At 59.5% G+C, this 17,722-nt stretch overlaps 1 protein-coding gene across 2 annotated transcripts; it reads right to left on the reverse strand.

Annotated features, from left to right (window-relative positions):
- Positions 1–13,502: 13,502 nt before the first annotated feature.
- LOC134166045 (prolactin-releasing peptide receptor-like) lies at positions 13,503–16,975 on the reverse strand. Of its 2 annotated transcripts, none has more exons than XM_062623337.1 (2): positions 15,683–16,975; positions 13,503–13,972 (listed from the first exon to the last, which is right to left on the reverse strand). In XM_062623337.1, exons 1-2 carry the CDS (start codon positions 16,528–16,530, stop codon positions 13,876–13,878), a joined length of 945 nt encoding a protein of 314 aa, XP_062479321.1. In that variant the 5' UTR covers positions 16,531–16,975; the 3' UTR covers positions 13,503–13,875. The 2 variants fall into 2 exon arrangements, with proteins under 2 accessions (XP_062479321.1, XP_062479320.1); XM_062623336.1 differs by lacking the exon at positions 13,503–13,972 and having other exon boundaries at positions 14,519–16,565; positions 16,705–16,973.
- Between the last annotated feature and the right edge of the window lie 747 nt (positions 16,976–17,722).

Genomic DNA, 17,722 nt, shown 5'->3' on the forward strand with positions numbered 1-17,722 from the left:
AAACTTAGGACCTTCGTCAGCATCACGTGTGTGCTGGCAGCAAATAGACCTCCCCTTCATCATGAAACCTGCAGCAGCTCTTCATCCCCCACCGACACACTGATGTCTCCCTCACCTTGTTCTCTTGTGCTGCCATCACGTTTCTCTCTTAAATCCTCCCTTTTTAGGACATTTAAGAGGGCATTGCCAGTGCTGGGCTCACTGGTGAGCTGACCCCACTGCCTGCCACAGCCGTGCTGCTCCTGCATCAATCGTACTCATCTTTTAGGTTACATTTGCCCTGCCTGGGGCTAGCTGCAAGCAAACAAGCTGGATTTGGGCAAGTTGGGACACTGGCTGCTTTTTGTCCTTGTCTTTGTAACGGGATAGGACCATAAGTGTGGCCTCTGTGGTGTGCCCGGATCACCATGTGCAAGACCAGCCTTGTGCACCCCATGGGGTCTCCATCCTTGCTCTGGAGGGTGGTTTCATCAGACCTTCACACCCCAAAACACACCAGGGCTGGGCTGTTCCCTATTTGAGGCATCTTCTCATGTGCTCGAGCCCACATGCCTCAGATTTCCATCAGGTCTATTGAGTGCATCCCTCCAGCCCATTGATTCCTTATTTCAGGCACACCAGTGGTTAGGAGGGATATTTGCAGCTGGGTTATGTGGGTTTTGATCACCAGCAGTGGGAATTCTCAGAGCTGCCAAATCTCATCCAGGTTTTGGCCCTGGATCCAAGGTCTGTGTGGCAGGAGGGCTCCGTGCCCCACGTTTTGACCTGATCTTGTCTTTCCCTGGTCCATCGCAGGTATCCAGATGCTCCAGTGTGAGGTGGTGAAGGTTTTCCCAACCTGTGCACTGGGGAAAGGTGGGACGTTGGCTCCATTGCTGAGCAGAACATCCGCATACATTGGAATCTCTGGGGCTTCTCAGGGCTCCTGGTCCCTGGGGGTGTTTGCAGGAGCAGGCTCTGTATCAGTGGGATGGGGATGGGGATGGGGATGGTGCCACGTTTGCAGCAGCAAAGCTCTCACCCATGTGAATACATCCCGTGGGTGGGCCCAGAGCTCTGAACACACAAAGTCTTTGTATTTCCTGGAACATCAGGATTTCTTTAAAGGTTTCCCTGTAAAGCAGCTCTGTGCTTCATGAGTTTAGTTTCAGGTGGATGCGTGATGACGCAGAGCTGTTTGTCATTAGCCCCATCACCCTCATCTCCTCCCTTAGGCATTGACCTCCTTTATCACACAGCTTCGGTTTCCTTTTGTTGTGCCTCTGGAGCTCCCAGGAAGACGCTGGCACGTTGCCGGCTGCAGAGCAGCCAGTGAGGGGGCACCATCCACCGAATTCACCCTGGGACCCATTGGGGTGCAGAAGGTGAGTGCTGCATTATACACGTGCTGAGAACACCCCGAGAAACACACTGGCTTCTTAGTGCTGCAGCATCATGTGCCTGGAGCGGGGCTTTAACAAGCAGCCTGCAGCAGGTTGGTGGGACAGCGTGGTCTATGGAAGGGGTCCCTGCCGGTGGCAAAGGGCTGGAACTGGATGAGCTTTGAGGTCCCTTCAACCCAAACCACTCTGGGATCCTCTGAACCCCGCTGATGCCCCCGACGGAGCCGCCTTGGGCCGGCAATCCGGCTTTTCCGTGGGGCTGTGATGGGTTCCTATGGCAACCACGCCGCTTCCCGCTGCTTTTGCCTTTATGGCAATGCAAGAGCTGGGGCTCAGCTTCTGCAGCGAGTGCCCTGCCCCACGGCGCTGCCTGCGGGTCCTCAGCGGGGTCACAGCGAGCATCAGCCCCTGCCTGCGGCCTCATGGACGGTGCCGTGGGAGCACCCCAAGTGCATCCTGGCCACAGGCAGCAAATGTCAGGGTGCTCAGGGCCTGGGCTGAGTGACCTGGACACAGCTCTGGGGTATCCACTGAGAATGGGGTAAGAGGAAGGAGGCAGAGATGGGACGGAGCAGCCCTGAGGAGCAGGACTTGGGCTGCTGGGTCCCCATGACCCGGCTTCAGTGAGCACTTGAACCTGGAACCCCCCTGTGTGCTGGGCTGCACCCCCAGAGTGTGAGCAGCAGCTCAGGGAGGGGATCCTGCCCCTCTGCTGCGTGAAGGGGAGACCTGAGAGCAGCTCCAGTGCCTGAAGGGGCTGCAGGGAACCTGGAGAGGGGCTTGGGACAAGGGATGGAGGGACAGGCCAAGGGGAATGGCTTGAACCTGCCCGAGGGGACTGAGCTGAGCTCTTAGGCAGAAGCTCTTCCCTGGGAGGGTGCTGAGGCGCTGGCACAGGGTGCCCAGAGAAGCTGTGGCTGCCCCATCCCTGGCAGTGCTCAAGGCCAGGTTGGACACAGGGACTTGGAGCAAGCTGCTCCAGTGGAAGGGGTTGGGGTTGGAGCTGGAGGAGCTTTAAGGTCCCTTCCAACCCAAACCAGGCTGGGATTCTGGAGCTCCTTATCACCCCCATGAAGGTGGCTATTAAAGCACAGAAAAGTGATGCTTTGCTTGTGGGATGTTTTGTGGGGAGCCTCCCAGCCCTGCTCCATCCTTGGCTTGTGGGAGAGCCCTGGGTGGTGGTACCAGTCCAGGAGTGCTTTGGATGATGTGGCTGTAGGTGCCGGGGGACTGGTACCACACACCCCACCTCTCCCCTCCAGCCTGGGGAGCAACATAACATTAACATGGCAAACGCTGGGCTCCTCTCTGGAAGGACGTGGTGACCTGTCAGTGTGATGGAGGAGCTTCTCAGCATCGTTACAGGAGCCCAATGCGGCATCAGGTAATGAATGAAAAGTAACCTGGGGTGTAAGGAATCACCATCGATTTCCTGCAGCGAGAGCCTGCGGCGCTGCGAGGAATGAGGAGGTGAGCTCCCAAAACGGCCTTGCAGCGAGCCGAGGAGGAGGAGGTACCCGGGGATGTGGAAGGGGATGGAAACGGGGCCGTTCATGAACCATCTTTGGTGCTCCCCGTAATTCACCACTGCTGAAGGATGCTGCAGTTCACGGGGGTGAGGCGCGTGTGGAGATGTTCGGGTTGCCCGATCCAGGGCATCTCCCCACTGCCCGTGTGGCGTGGAGGGAAGTGCTGTTGGAAAGGGCACTAAATTCACCTTGCTCTGCTCCTTGGCCCGCCTTACCTCTCCTCTTGTTCTAAAGGAGCCTGTCCGCGCTCTGGGGCCACCATCACTGGCTCTGCTGCGTCCTCTGCCAGCGCTGGAGGACGAGGATGGGGCTGCAGGGCTGTGGGGGTGAGCACGGGCTCTTGTGTAGCAGCGAGAAAGCAATTGCAGCTTTAATGCAGCTGGGGAAGGCTTTGCCCGGGGCAGCTTTTGGGCAGGGATTTGTTACCGCTCCTGAAGGCCCAGTTTGCTCCAGCACCGGGTTTGGTGTCACACGAAGCAGTGAGGAGCAGGGCTTGTGTGAGAGCTGCTGGGATGCTGCGGGAGCAACCCCAGGGGCAGGGGGAAAGGGCATTTAATGCAGTGCCTGAGCTCCCCCTGGAGACACCTGCGCCGTCAGGGGGTGGCTGCTGAGGCGGAAGACACCAAGAGCCCCTGGGTGATGTGACTGTTACAAAGCAGGTCTCTGCTCCACATCCCCGTGTCTGGAACACCAAGACCATCACTACTGGAGCATTTGGTGATGCTGTGGGGCAGGTCAGTGCCACGGGGCGCAGTGAGGCTCATCCTGTGCTGCGCAGTAACCTCGGTGGGCTGCGGTCAGTGTGAGGGTTCTTGCTCTTGGGAAAGCCAGCCTGCTTTGGGTGGATTGGATGGGCTGTATGCACCTGTACCCCTTAGAAAAGCTGTTCTCTGGTGTTATTCAGACTCCATCAGGAGGTTTAATTGCTACGAAAGCTTTATTTAGGTATAAAAAGTGTCCACTGGTGCAGAGGTGCCTCCTCTTAAAAGTCTCAGAATCCCAGCCTGGTTTGGGTTGAAGGGAGCTTAAAGCTCCTCCAGCTCCAACCCCTGCCACGGGCAGGGACCCCTTCCACTGGAGCAGCTTGCTCCAAGCCCCTGTGTCCAACCTGGCCTTGAACACTGCCAGGGATGGGGCAGCCACAGCTTCTCTGGGCACCCTGTGCCAGCGCCTCAGCACCCTCACAGGGAAGAGCTTCTGCCTAAGAGCTCAGCTCAGTCTCCCCTCGGGCAGGTTCAAGCCATTCCCCTTGGCCTGTCCCTACATCCCTTGTCCCAAGCCCCTCTCCAGGTTTCCTGCAGCCCCTTCAGGCACTGGAGCTGCTCTCAGGTCTCCCCTTCAGGAGCCTTCTCTTGTCCAGGCTGCCCCAGCCCAGCTCTCTCAGCCTGGCTCCAGAGCAGAGCTGCTCCAGCCCTCGCAGCATCCCCATGGCCTCTCCCCATTGCCACTCACGCAGTGAGGAGCACCCATACGATGCTAAACCCTTTGTGCCAGCAGCACCAGGACCGGTCCCCAGAGGGTTTTACAAACCTCCCTCACCAGCCCCATCCAAGAGCTGCAGCGAGGCTGCAGCAAACCCCACGCTGAGTGACTCAGCTGCCTTGGTTAATAAGTGATGGACTAAGGAGCCTGCACTCGCTGTTTGTTTTGCTCAGGCGGGGAGCACAAAGCAAACCCTCAGCAAGGACTGAAAATAGCAGCACTTCACGAGAGCAGCTCCGAGTGCTGCTCCTCGGGCCCCGCGTGCGCTGCTCCTGCAGCCGGGCCCCCATGGGTTTGCTAGGAATGGGCTCCCCGTGGCTTGCAGGAGCACAAAAGGAGCAAGAAGTGGCGGTGTTCCAGTGGAAACCCTTCCCTGCTCTGCCCCGTCGTCCGAGCAACTTCCCTATGGAATGGGGGGGGAAGAACGAGCCTGGGAATTCCCACCTTGAGGTTGCCCAGGTGGGAAGTGGCTGTTCTCTTGCCTCTGTCACATTGGCTTCAGAGTCAGGACCTGGGGCAAAGCAGAAGGGAGCCCCCTCATGTTTGTTGTTTTCCCCCCTTTCTCCGGTGGATGCTTTGGCCAACCTCTTCTTCCTCAGCGGCTCCATGCCCGTGCCGAGCCCCCTGCGCACCACCGCTCCCAGCTCCCTCCCCATGGCTGCCCCCCCGCAGGAGGATGAACGGGGCAGTAACAGCTTCTCCAAAACACCAATCCTCAACGCTCCCGATTCCTCAGCAGGCACCTGCCTCTACCCACACCCCGCAGCAGCCCCTCGGGTGAGCTCCTGCTTCCACTGCCTGCCCAAGGCCACCACGTCTCGCACCAGGCTTCACCCAGCCCCATCCCCAACCGCTCCATCCCTCCCCAGGGCTGCCTGGAGCACCCAGGAAGACCCAGCTCTTGTTGCCCAGAAATAGGCATCTTCTAAAGCTGTTGGAATAGCTCAAGCTCTTCCCTCTGCCCCCCAAGGCCATGGGGGTGGTCTCTCCACTGCGAGGAGATGCCCCATTGCCTTCCTGCTGCCCTGGGGCCAGGCTTTTTGCACACCTCCTCCTGGTGCTTGGAGCTGGGCAGTGGCGCAGTCACATCTCCCCTCTCCCGGTGGATCTCCCTTCAACTGATTCTGGAGGTGGTTTGGTTTTCTCTTCCTGAGCTCTTGGAAGTGTGAGATCCTTTCAGGCGAGCCCCAGTAGGTCTCTGTTCTCTGCGCCTCAGCCACGGGCGCGTTATTAACCCGGGGAGGGATAAAGCACTTTCTCTGTGTGGTTCCAGCGTGAAGCCTTTTTGTGTGTGAGCGATGCAAACCACGTGAAAACCCGAGGCAATAACTGTGTTTCTTCCTGCAAATTCCATTGAATCAATCCCAGCCTGGTTTGGCTTGGAAGGGACCTCAAGGCTCCTCCAGCTCCAACCCCAACCCCTTCCACTGGAGCAGCTTGCTCCAAGCCCCTGTGTCCAACCTGGCCTTGAGCACTGCCAGGGATGGGGCAGCCACAGCTTCTCTGGGCACCCTGTGCCAGCGCCTCAGCACCCTCCCAGGGAAGAGCTTCTGCCTTATCTCCAACCCTGTTTCAGTCTGAGCCCATCACCCCTTGTCCCATCACTCCAGTCCCTGATGAAGAGTCCCTCTCCAGCATCCTTGCAGCCCCCTTCAGACACTGGAAGCTGCTCTGAGGTCTCCACGCAGCTCCTCTTCCCCAGTGTTCTCAGGCTGTCAAATGGGACCAGCTGGCTTCTTTAGGGGTGCTCTGCAGCCCTTTTACCACCTGCATCTCCCCTCAGAAACTGGGGACTGTAAAAGAGAAGCAAAGAGCTGCTGTTTCCATGCGACTCTTCCCTCTTTACCTGCACTAGATGGGGAGAAATGACTCCAGGAAGCAAGTGGCCAAGGAGCGAGCATCCTGTGTGACGTTGCTGGTGGAGCAGAGGCAGGAGCCGAGGCTGTGACCTCAGCAGTCAGGGTTGGAAGGAGTGAAAAGTTACCAGGTTAGTTCAGTTCCCTGCTCCTGATGGGAGGACAAAGGAGGATGGGAGGACAAAGGAGGATGGGAGGACAATGAGGACCTTTCCAAGCTGCAATGCAGTACCCAGGGCAAACCTCAGCGACCCTTCAGCTCCATTTAGAGCTAATGGAATAATCTCTGTTTATTCTGGACAAAGGATTTCATCATCTGCAGCTGTGGGAGAAACTCAATTGATGGTAATGAAACCTTGCATGGATGTGAGCTCTCTCAAATGATGCTCTCTCGAGTGCTTTCTAAAGCACTGTCTTAAATGGTATTGTCTTGCTCTTAGCGCTTTTGGAGATGTCCAGACAGGCCGAGGTTGACAGCCTGGGCTCTCCCTCTTGTTAGAGCCCTCTGTGGCTTTGTCTCCGATGTTATCCCTTTGGAGATCTCTGGTCAGAAGAATCCCATTGGCAGAACCCTTCTGCTTCAGGGAGGTTTCCGACTTCAAGAGCCCAGGGCGGAGAAGGATGGGGAATGGGTGTGGGAGGGCACGGGGCTGCTCTGCCACGCCGGACACCGACACAGCCCTGCCCGGAGCTGATGCTGGCGGCGGGGCTACAGGGGAAGGTTGAGGTCTGGGAGGTTGGTCCACGGGGGTGCCCTCAAGCAGCTCGGGCTGGGGAGCATCAGCAGCCTGGGTACCTGAGGGTGAGGAAGGAGCCATCAAACCAGCAGGGGCTGGAGGGTGGGCTTGGAGGGCAAAACCAGAGTGGCTTGGAACAGGCAAGCTCAGTCACGTACCTGAACGATGGAAAATCACTAATTCTAAGCAATTTAAGGAGGACCGTGTGAGCCACAAGAAGGCAATCCACCTAAAAGGGGTATTACCAGTCTCCAAGTCATGTTCTGGCACACGCAGGAGCTACAGGGCACCACATCTCAGTAGAGAAGAGGATCATAGAATCATAGAATAATAGAATCATAGAGCAGTCAGGGTTGGAAAGGACCTTAAGATCATCCAGTTCCAACCCCCTGCCATGGGCAGGGACACCTCACACTAAACCATGGCACCCAAGGCTCTGTCCAACCTGGCCTTGAACACTGCCAGGGATGGAGCATTCACAACCTCCCTGGGCAACCCATTCCAGTGCCTCAGCACCCTCACAGGAAAGAATTTCCTCCTTAGATCCAATCTAAACTTCCCCTGTTTCAGTTTGAACCCGTTACCCCTTGTCCTGTCACTGCAGTCCCTGATGATCTCGAGGCCTTTAAATACCCCCCTGCAACAGAAATCCGCTGCAGCTGAGACACCCGCAGTTGAGAATTGGTTGGGCATTGGCAACGTGCAAAGACCCCGACCAAGGAGGTCTTCATCAATTGCACCAAGTGAGGAAGTGCTGAAGCAGGATGCGACCTGCAGAGAGCTGCCCACAAAGCTCAGGGTAGTTCAACAAACACCTTCAGCTTTGCCTAATTTAGCCCCGCTCTAGCTCCTGGCAACAGGCTCTTTGCAGCTTTGTTGCCGGGAGCAAGAGCAGCACCAGGCTGGCAGAGCCCTGGGTTATCCACTGTGCCCAGCTGGGAAGGGTCTGCAGGGAGGGAGGGAGCTCAGGCAGAATACCCAGCACAAGGCTTTGCACCGAAGGATGCTTCAGCACAATTACCCCTTCTCTACCCCCCTCCCCGGTCCTGGGAGCCGCAGCTCACAGCAGCTCCTTGGGGGAAGCGCTGCAGCAGCAGCCGCCGTCCAACTTGTTTTCATCACCCATTTATCCAATTTACTCCCATTACGGGGACAAACGATGTTGTTCTCCCTGGAGCCCGGTTCCTTGAAGCGGGGGCTGCGGAGCGGTGCTCAATTGGTTCGCAGAAGATGCTCAGCGCCGGCTTCCCCGCTTCCCGCACGTGGGCTGGGCAGGGGAGGGGATGGGATGGGATAGGTGATGGGAGCTGTGTTTCAAAGCCTCATTGCATCAGTGCCTCTGAGCCAGAAACAGGGGAGGAAAGGCCGAGAAGAGCTATTTAGGGCAATTGAAAGGGTTTTAATTACGGGTGAAGTAATAGAGCTTGTGATGGGAGGAGATGAAGAGAGAATCGACGGAGGAGAGCCGCGATTTCCGCCGGTGCCAGCGGTTGAAGGAGGACTAATAGCCCAAGGCAGGTAGTGAAAATGGGTCCTTTCAGCTCCATTAACACTAAGTGGGAGAAAATGATATTTCCTGCGAGGGAAGGGCCGGATCCTGCCCTTATTCCTTCCATTCTCTCGGCTCAGAGATGCAAACCCCCGTCTGCTGTCTGCTCATGGCTCACAGAAACACAATTGTTATAAACCTGGGAACTCTGCCCGTTCAGGGGATGTCTCTCACACAGCCTTGACTTGAGCAGGGGCTTCCTTGACTTTGAAACCGCAGGGATTTTTGTGTGTTGGGGAAGTTAAGAAGAAAAGGGAAGGAACCCACCCAGAGGGGCCTCCTCTTTCCACTGTATTTGATCTTCCAGTGCCTAAAGGGGCTGCAGGAAGCCTGGAGAGGGGCTTGGGACAAGGGCCTGTAGGGACCGGCCAAGGGGAATGGCTTGAACCTGCCCGAGGGGAGACTGAGCTGAGCTCTTAGGCAGAAGCTCTTCCCTGGGAGGGTGCTGAGGCGCTGGCACAGGGTGCCCAGAGAAGCTGTGGCTGCCCCATCCCTGGCAGTGTTCAAGGCCAGGTTGGACACAGGGGCTTGGCTTGGACCTGGCTGAGCTTTGAGGTCCCTTCAGCCCAGACCAGGCTGGGATTCTAGGGTAAGAGTTGACCTTCATCCCTCTCTAGGCTTGCTCCCTCCCTCCAGAGGCAACCCCGCTCCCTCCCAGGGTTTTGCAGGGCTCTTCCCACCGCACGCAGCCCGTGCATCATCTGCTGCCGCTGCTCTTGTCCCTTCTGCTGGTTCTTCGGGCTCGTGTTCAAGGACAAGAGAACTGGAAGCGCTGAGGACTGCAGCAGCCCCGGCCCAGCTGCACCCCTCTTTCCTCCCCGCGGGATAACAAGAGCAATGGGGAAACCGGGGCTGAGGCTGGCGGGGATCCTGGGGCTGAGATTTCCCATTGGGAGCACTCAAGCTTCTGCCTTTGTTTTCTCTGCGTCTTCAGCCAAAGGTCAAGGCTTTGGTTCGGCTCTTGTTTGCTGCGGGGCTCAGCTGGAGGAGAGCCGGGCTCACGGCGCCCAGTGCAGCATCAGGGGCTGTGCAGCAGGGGGGGAAGGATCCATACAGAGCCTGGAAAAGCTTCCTCCTGCCTCCGAACAACAGCAGGAGCAGCGCAACGTCCGCGTGGGGCTGGAGCCTCCTTCGTGCCAGGGTGAGGTGGGCTGGGAGGACCTGGTACGGCTCTGGGGTGCAGGGCCCAAACCTTGATCCCAGCTTCTTCGTTTGCTCACCTGGAAAGCAGGGAAACGGAATCCCCCGACCAAGGGGCAAGAGCTGGGCACTGGGAGAAGGGGGCAGCAGGCAGAGCTTGCTGCAAGGCCAGGCTGGGCACAGGGGGAAGATCCTCCCCCCGCATTCCCATGGCGCTGAATGGGGTGGAAAAGGGATTGCAGCGGGAGGGAAGCCTCCTCCCAGCTGCCCAGAGCAGCTCAGCCGGGCTGAGTGCAGTGGGGCTTGGTGGGGATAGGGCAGCCCTGTGCCACCCCGGGGGCATTCCCTGCCATTGAAACTGCTCCCACTGAGGCCAAGGCTCTTGGGCATTGTTTGAGCTGAACCTGAGCTGAAGGAGACCTCCCGGTGATGTGTGTGTGAGGCGAGGGTGCTCCGAGTTCCCTCTGGAGCAGGTCAAGGTGAGGATGCGCTTGCTTAGGTGGGAGCAGAGGCCCCTGGCACCCATAGATAACACAGAGGGGATCCAGAGTGCTCCATCCCGGGGCTGCTTCCAACCCTGCTCTTCACAAGGAAAGAGGCAGGAAAAGCTGAACTGGAGAGGAGGAAGGGAAAACCACCCTGGTCCCCCCCGCAAGGGGACATCCCCGGGCACCCAAGCCCCCTGAGCACCCAGCAGTGCCCCGCAGCACCCCGGCATGGATCCATTCGGGCAGTTGGAGCCCCATGTAAGCACCCAGCACACTGGGATGGGTACGACACGGTCAGATCCATGCACCCTGGCCCCTGTCGCAGCAGCAATGGCTCTGGTTCATTCACAGCCATTTCCCTCCCCACGTTTCGCAGGGTTCTCGTGGGTTGGAGCCTGATTTTCCCTCCCGCAGGAGGAAGCTTTCAAGCCCTGGGGCAAACCACAGCGAACCCCTCAATGGGGGACCAGGGGCACGGGAGCTCCACGTCTCTGCTTAAACAGGAGCTGGAAAGCACCAGCTGAAGGGGCACAGCTGGGGTCCCGTTTGTGCTGCTTGCAGGCTATGGGATGCACCTGGAAAAGCCATTGCTTGGCTGAAGGAAACCTGATCTGCTTGAGCTTGGTTCTCGCTACGGGCTCACAGGCAGAGGAGCTGCCATGGCACTGCAGAGCCTGGGGACCACGAGCCTGGCGGCGAATCCATGCGTCCATCCCGGCCCGGGGCCGTCTTCCCCAAGGAAACGCTGCCCGTGGGTGTGAAAGCAGAGCTGAAGGCAAGTGATGGCTTCACCTGGGATACGTGGCTTTGGAAGAGGGGAATCCTGTTTGGTTTGGAGCACATTGATCCTAAACAGCACTTTGCTGCTTCCTGCCCCATTTCACCCTCACGAGGGGCTTCCTCTGTGCTCCACAGCGCAACTGCAGCTGGGTTGGGAGCACAGGACAAGAGGAAACGGCCTCAAGCTGCACCAGGGCAGGTTTAGATGGAGCTGAGGAACAATTCCTGCCCCAGAGGGTGCTCAGGCATTGGAACAGGCTGCCCAGGGCAGGGCTGCAGTCACTGTCCCTGCAAGTGTTCACACACCGAGGAGATGAGGCCTCAGTGCCATGGGTTGGGGGTGGCCTTGGCAGTGCTGGGGTAAGGGTTGGGCTGGATGAGCTTGAAGGGCTTTTCCAGCCTGGTTGGTTCTCGGGTTCTCTCCTGTTGATTAAAAGGGACTGAGCCACTAAATCCCTTTTGCCTGTCCTCTTTCCAAGCTAACTAAAGGTGGAAGAAGGTACAACATCAAGCATGAGCAGGCAGCAAGCTGGCAGTGAGCAGGGTGCAGGCAGTGAGTAGCAGTGAGCAGGCAATGAGCAGCGGTGTGCAGGCAGTGAGCAGCAGTGTGCAGGCAGCGAGGAGGCAGGGAGCAGTGTGCAGGCAGCGAGCAGCAGGGTGCAGGCAGTGAGCAGCAGTGAGCAGGCAGCGAGCAGCAGTGAGCAGGCAGTGAGTAGTGGGGTGCAGGCAGCAGGCAGCAGTGAGCAGGCAGTGAGTAGCGGGGTGCAGGCAGCAGAGTGCAGGCAGTGAGGAGGCAGGGAGCAGTGTGCAGGCAGTGAGGAGGCAGGGTGCAGGCAGTGAGCAGCAGTGAGCAGCAGTGAGCAGGCAGGGAGCAGCAGGGTGCAGGCAGGGAGCAGCAGTGAGCAGGCAGCGAGTAGCAGTGTGCAGGCAGCGAGCAGCAGGGTGCAGGCAGCGAGCAGCAGTGTGCAGGCAGTGAGGAGGCAGGGAGCAGTGTGCAGGCAGCGAGCAGCAGTGAGCAGGCAGTGAGCAGCAGTGAGCAGGCAGCGAGCAGCAGTGAGCAGGCAGTGAGCAGCAGTGAGCAGGCAGCGAGCAGCAGTGAGCAGGCAGTGAGCAGCAGTGAGCAGGCAGCGAGCAGCAGGGTGCAGGCAGCGAGCAGCAGTGAGCAGGCAGTGAGCAGCAGGGTGCAGGCAGTGAGCAGCAGTGAGCAGGCAGTGAGCAGCAGGGTGCAGGCAGCAGGCAGCAGTGAGCAGCAGGGTGCAGGCAGTGAGCAGCAGTGAGCAGGCAGTGAGCAGCAGGGTGCAGGCAGCGAGCAGCAGTGAGCAGGCAGTGAGCAGCAGTGAGCAGGCAGTGAGCAGCAGTGAGCAGGCAGGGAGCAGCAGGGTGCAGGCAGCGAGCAGCAGTGAGCAGGCAGTGAGCAGCAGTGAGCAGGCAGTGAGCAGCAGCGAGCAGCAGTGAGCAGCAGGGTGCAGGCAGTGAGCAGCAGTGAGCAGCAGGGTGCAGGCAGTGAGCAGCAGGGTGCAGGCAGTGAGCAGCAGTGAGCAGCAGGGTGCAGGCAGTGAGCAGCAGTGAGCAGGCAGCGAGCAGCAGGGTGCAGGCAGTGAGCAGGCAGTGAGCAGGCAGGGAGCAGGCAGCAGGCAGCAGTGAGCAGCAGTGAGCAGGCAGTGAGCAGCAGTGAGCAGGCAGTGAGCAGGCAGGGAGCAGCAGTGAGCAGGCAGATGAACACCTACAGAGTACCTGTGGTGAGAAGGCCGGGTGCACTGAGCGGGGCTGATCATTCCCTCATTCCACAGCTCCTGTCCGGCCTTTTCTCTCCAGCCAGAGCTGCCAAAGCCTCATTTCTCCAGCCCTGGCCCCAAGGACCTGCCCCCAGCAGTGGCAGTGGAACACGTCCAAGGCGGTGTCCTCCCGGGACACCGGTGATCAAGCACCACTCCAGGGTAGTTCATGCTTGTGGATGTGGATCAATACAGACACAGCCTGAGCTTGTGAAGCCTTTATTAGAAGGAAGGACAAGCACTGAACCTCCCGCGTTACTCCTCCAGGTCAAGCGACGCAGCCTTCACCCCGAGCACAACCCTGAGCAGCCAGCAGAGAGCTGCAAGCAGCAGCTCCCTGCTCCACACGTACCTCCAAGGACACAAGCATCCGGTCCCTTTGCATTCAAGGGGTCTCCATCTCTGCTGGGTGCACCACAGGAGGTAATAGAGCCCTTCCAGGACCACGGTAAGGGTCTCAGCAGGAAGGTGAGTGGGCAGCAGCTCCTGCCTGGGCATAAAGAGAGCGGATTAGGGATCCTGTTAGGGTCCAGCACTGGAAGATGCCGAGCTGATCCCTGAAAGCACAAGCGATGGCCAATGCCATGGGCAGTGTTCATGCAGCACCAAGGACAAGCTGCTTTGGGGCTTTAACGTCCTGTCCCCAGGCAGGAGGAGCAGTGGGAGAGAGGTGGCTCAACCCCATAGAGCACAGCAGCAGGTGGTGAAGCAAAGGGTGGCCAGAAGCTGTTGTGAGCCTGCAGCTTGGTGCTGATGGTGGTGCTGGTGCCTGTGGGCTATCCCGGGAAATCAGGATGTTAACGTGGAGCTGGGCATCCAGGTGCATGGAGACGCTGCCCTCCCAGAGTTCAGCTTGCACAGACCCCGCTGATGGGCCACAGATGCACAAGGTACCTGGAGAAACCAACCAGCATCCAGCAAGCAAACCCACCCTTATGGGTAGCTCCGGGTTAGAGCAGCCCATCCCCAGCATCCCCTCCTGCACCCAGGGAGCTCAAGCATGGACGTCCTTAAATTACTCAGGGAGCAGAGACTGAGGCACCTTCCCCAGCAACCCCCTCGCTTGCCTGTGCCCCATCCCTCTGAGCCCCACTCGGCTGTGAAGAGCAGTGACAATTGCACTTTGGAGGAGCTGGGACCTGGTCACAGAGATCCCTTCAAGAGGTCAAGCGTGTTATGAAAGCTGCCCCCGTGCTCCACACAGCTCTGGGTGGAGAACACGTTTCTGAGTGTCCATTGTCCTTGCACCACGGGCTGCAATTTCAAAGGAGAAATGCAGCAATTTAACGGCTACCGGGAGAGCCGGTGCTCTTCCAGAGGCAGAAAGTGCTGCCCGTTGCTTAGGAACAACCTTCATCCCACAGAATGAAGACGGACGCGCTCCAAAGTGTGTTTAAATACACCCCAGGTGTGTTTGTCTGGCTCAGACCTGACCCATCTGCAGATAAACCATAGGGAAGTCTCTGTGCTGCAGGTACAGCGCTGGCTGCGTGTGGTACCCAGCCAGGAGCTGGGGTCCAGGCTGTGTGCCCCATCCCATCCAGGAGCTGGGGTCCAGGCTGTGTGCCCCATCTCACCCAGGAGCTGGGATCCAGGGTGTGTGCCCCATCTCATCCAGGAGCTGGGGTCCAGGGTGTGTGCCCCATCCCAGCCAGGAGCTGGGGTCCAGGGTGTGTGCCCCATCTCATCCAGGAGCTGGGGTCCAGGGTGTGTGCCCCATCCCAGCCAGGAGCTGGGGTCCAGGCTGTGTGCCCCATCTCACCCAGGAGCTGGGATCCAGGCTGTGTGCCCCATCCCAGCCAGGAGCTGGGATCCAGGGTGTGTGCCCCATCGCAGCCAGGAGCTGGGATCCAGGGTGTGTGTCCCATCCCAGCCAGGAGCTGGGGTCCAGGGTGTGTGCCCCATCCCAGCCAGGAGCTGGGATCCAGGGTGTGTGCCCCATCCCAGCCAGGAGCTGGGATCCAGGGTGTGTGCCCCATCGCAGCCAGGAGCTGGGATCCAGGGTGTGTGCCCCATCCCAGCCAGGAGCTGGGATCCAGGCTGTGTGCCCCATCTCACCCAGGAGCTGGGATCCAGGCTGCGTGCCCCATCCCAGCCAGGAGCTGGGATCCAGGCTGTGTGCCCCATCCCAGCCAGGAGCTGGGATCCAGGGTGTGTGCCCCATCGCAGCCAGGAGCTGGGATCCAGGGTGTGTGCCCCATCCCAGCCAGGAGCTGGGATCCAGGCTGTGTGCCCCATCCCAGCCAGGGGTGAGATCCAGGCTGTGTCCTATCCCAAGCCAAAGATGGGAAAAGGGCTGTAAAAGCCACATAGGAAACTTGCTCATCCCATTGTTCTGCCGCAGTGAACCAAGGAGCTGTTGTTTCACTGACACTCGGGTCTTCCCTGCTGTCTGGGTCAGGTGAAAACCCCTCCTCCTGCCCCAGCATGTCTATGTGGGCTGGCAGGTACATCCTGCTCCGAATTACTCTGGAATTACGCTGCCTTTGCCTGGTTGGGGTGCTTGTTGCTGCACCGGTTTGTGTTCCCAAAGAACAAAACATCCTTGAGCTGCTCCTAATGGCAGCTCCACCACGAAGCCCATCGGTTCCTTGCCTTGTGGCAGGCACAAGGGACCTGGGAGCAGCAACATGCCACCACAACCAGCACCCAACCTGCTCCCGTCTAAAGCACAGTGCACACAGGTCCAGAAGCAAAACTGATCTCTCGAGGACCTTCAGTTAAGACAATCTGGTTTGCAAAGCGATCTTCTCCGAGACCCCAGTGGAAGCATCTGCCAGCGTGGAGCAGGTGTTGAACCGGGAAGCCCTGCAGGACATCAGGCTGGAGCTCTTCTTCTTGCGGTAGAAGCAGCTGCTGAGGTGGAACCAGAACTTGTCGTGGAGGGAGGCGTAGATGAAAGGGTTGTAGCAGGCAGAGCTCATGGCAATCAGGTGGCAGGAGACCTGGATGACGTTGATGTACCTCTTGTCCAGGATGGTGAACTCCTCGTCGATGTCTCTGATGAAGTTCACCACCTGGAGGGGCAGCCAGCAGACAGCAAAGCACACCACGGACACGGTGAGCACCCGAAAGGTCTTCTGCTTCGTTTTGGTCCATTTCTCTTGGCAGGGGTAGGCAGCGCCCGGGACCTTCCTCCTCCGCAGGTGGTAGGTGATGGCACAGAAGGAAACGGACACTGCCAGCAGCGGGAGCACGTAGGACAGGAGGAGCATCAAACACGAGTACAGCAGCCGCGCTCGCTCTTCGTGCTTCCAGAACTCCTCACAGATGATCATGTCGTGGCCGATGGTGTTGAGGTCCAAGTAGTGCGTGTGCAGCGAGGTGGGAATGGAGGCCACGATGGAGAGCAACCAAATGCAGGCCACAAGGCAGACGCAGGACCTGTGGCTGATCCTCCTGCGGATGGGGTACGCCACCACCACGTACCGGTCGATGGCAATGGCCGTGAGGGACAGCACGGACACGAAGACAGTGGCAGCCTGCATCAGGGTGACGAAGTAGCACATGAACATCCCAAAGAGCCATCCCCGTGCCTCGAAGGCGTAGGAGACGGTGAGGGGGACGCAGGCCAGGCACATGATGAAGTCGGCCACCGCCAGGTTCCCGATGAGGAAATTGGTGGTGCAGTGCAGCTTCTTGGTGAGGGCGATGAGGAGGATGAGGAAGAGGTTCCCCGTGCACGCCACTGCCACCAGCGTGGCATAGAGCGGGATGAAGAGCGGCTTGAGCTCCAGGAGCAGGTCCAGGCCGGTGAAGAGAGGGGCTGAGCCGTTGTGCCAGGAGTCGTTGGGCAGGCGGCTGTGAGCCATGGGGGTCTCCTGCTGCCAGCACTGCTCCTCCACACCTAGAAACCAGGGATGGGAGCGTCAGCCCTGACCGGGGAAGGAGCCTGCTCCGGTTGTGCTTGTGGGCAGAAGAACCTGTCCCCAGGGTCCACCCAGGTCCTTCTGCCCTGCCCTGTACCGATGCACCAGCTGACTTACGAGATGTGGGACCCTTTAAGAGCAAAGGTGCCCGCGGCAGACTCAGCGGAGCTTCCGTAGGGATAGGTCGGGAATGAAGTGGTTAACCAGCACGGCACGGAGCTGCCGGCTTGAAGCAGCCGGGTGGGGATGCTTGGATCGGGTCGGGAAGAACCCCTGGAGCCGTGCTGGCCTGAAGCAGAACAAAGGGACTCCTGCAGCATCTTTTGCTTTCCATCTCCCCCCTCACCTCGTCCACCCCGACCTGCCGGCAGAAGGATGCTCTCCATCCCTGTCCCCCCCAGTTCATCCCAGCCGCTCCCACCATCCCCGTTCCCCCCGACTCATCCCGTCCCACCGCTGCTGTACCTGTCAGTTCTCGTTCCCCGGCTGGGTTCGGGATCCCCCGCGGGGCTCCCCGCAGCCCAGACCCGCTCCCGGCAGCGCAGGCGGCTGATGCCGAGCGTGTTTCAGCAGCAAGCACACGGAGATGGAGAATCACCCCCAAACCCACCAGGACGCCCCCTCCCCTCCCAGCAGCACCTGACCCGTCCCCCTGCGGCGACTCAAAGCAGCCCTAATTAATTACTCCCTGTAATTAGCGGGGAGGGGTTATAGAGGGAGGGCTGCGCCGCTCACCCGCCCGGCCGGGCTCGGTGCCTCCGAGAGCCGGGGCTGTCACCGGCAGCCGCTGGGTTTTGGAGGTTCTTTGCTGCCCCGCTCCCGGCGCTGAGCTCCCCCCCTGCGGGCACAGGACGCTCCCCGCGCAGCGCTCGCTATTGCAGGTACAGCCCAGCCCCACGGTGCGCGGGGGGAGCCCCGGGGGCGGCGGACGTGGGGACCGCAGGCTCGGAGAGAAGGGGGGAACGGGGCGGGAGGGCGCAGGGACCGCGCGGGGCTACCGGGCACCGGCAGCGGCCGCCCCGTCGGGGGTCCCAGCAGGGAGGGGATGAAGGCAGCCGTGGGGTGAGGGCAGCCCCCATGGGGTGCAGGCACCCATGGGGGGTGAGGGCAGCCGTGAGGGGTGCTGCTGGCCGGT

This window comes from Pezoporus occidentalis, unplaced genomic scaffold, assembly GCF_034315485.1.
Source record: "Pezoporus occidentalis ecotype Australia unplaced genomic scaffold, CSIRO_AGI_Poc_V1 ctg250, whole genome shotgun sequence".
Taxonomy (NCBI): domain Eukaryota; kingdom Metazoa; phylum Chordata; class Aves; order Psittaciformes; family Psittacidae; genus Pezoporus; species Pezoporus occidentalis.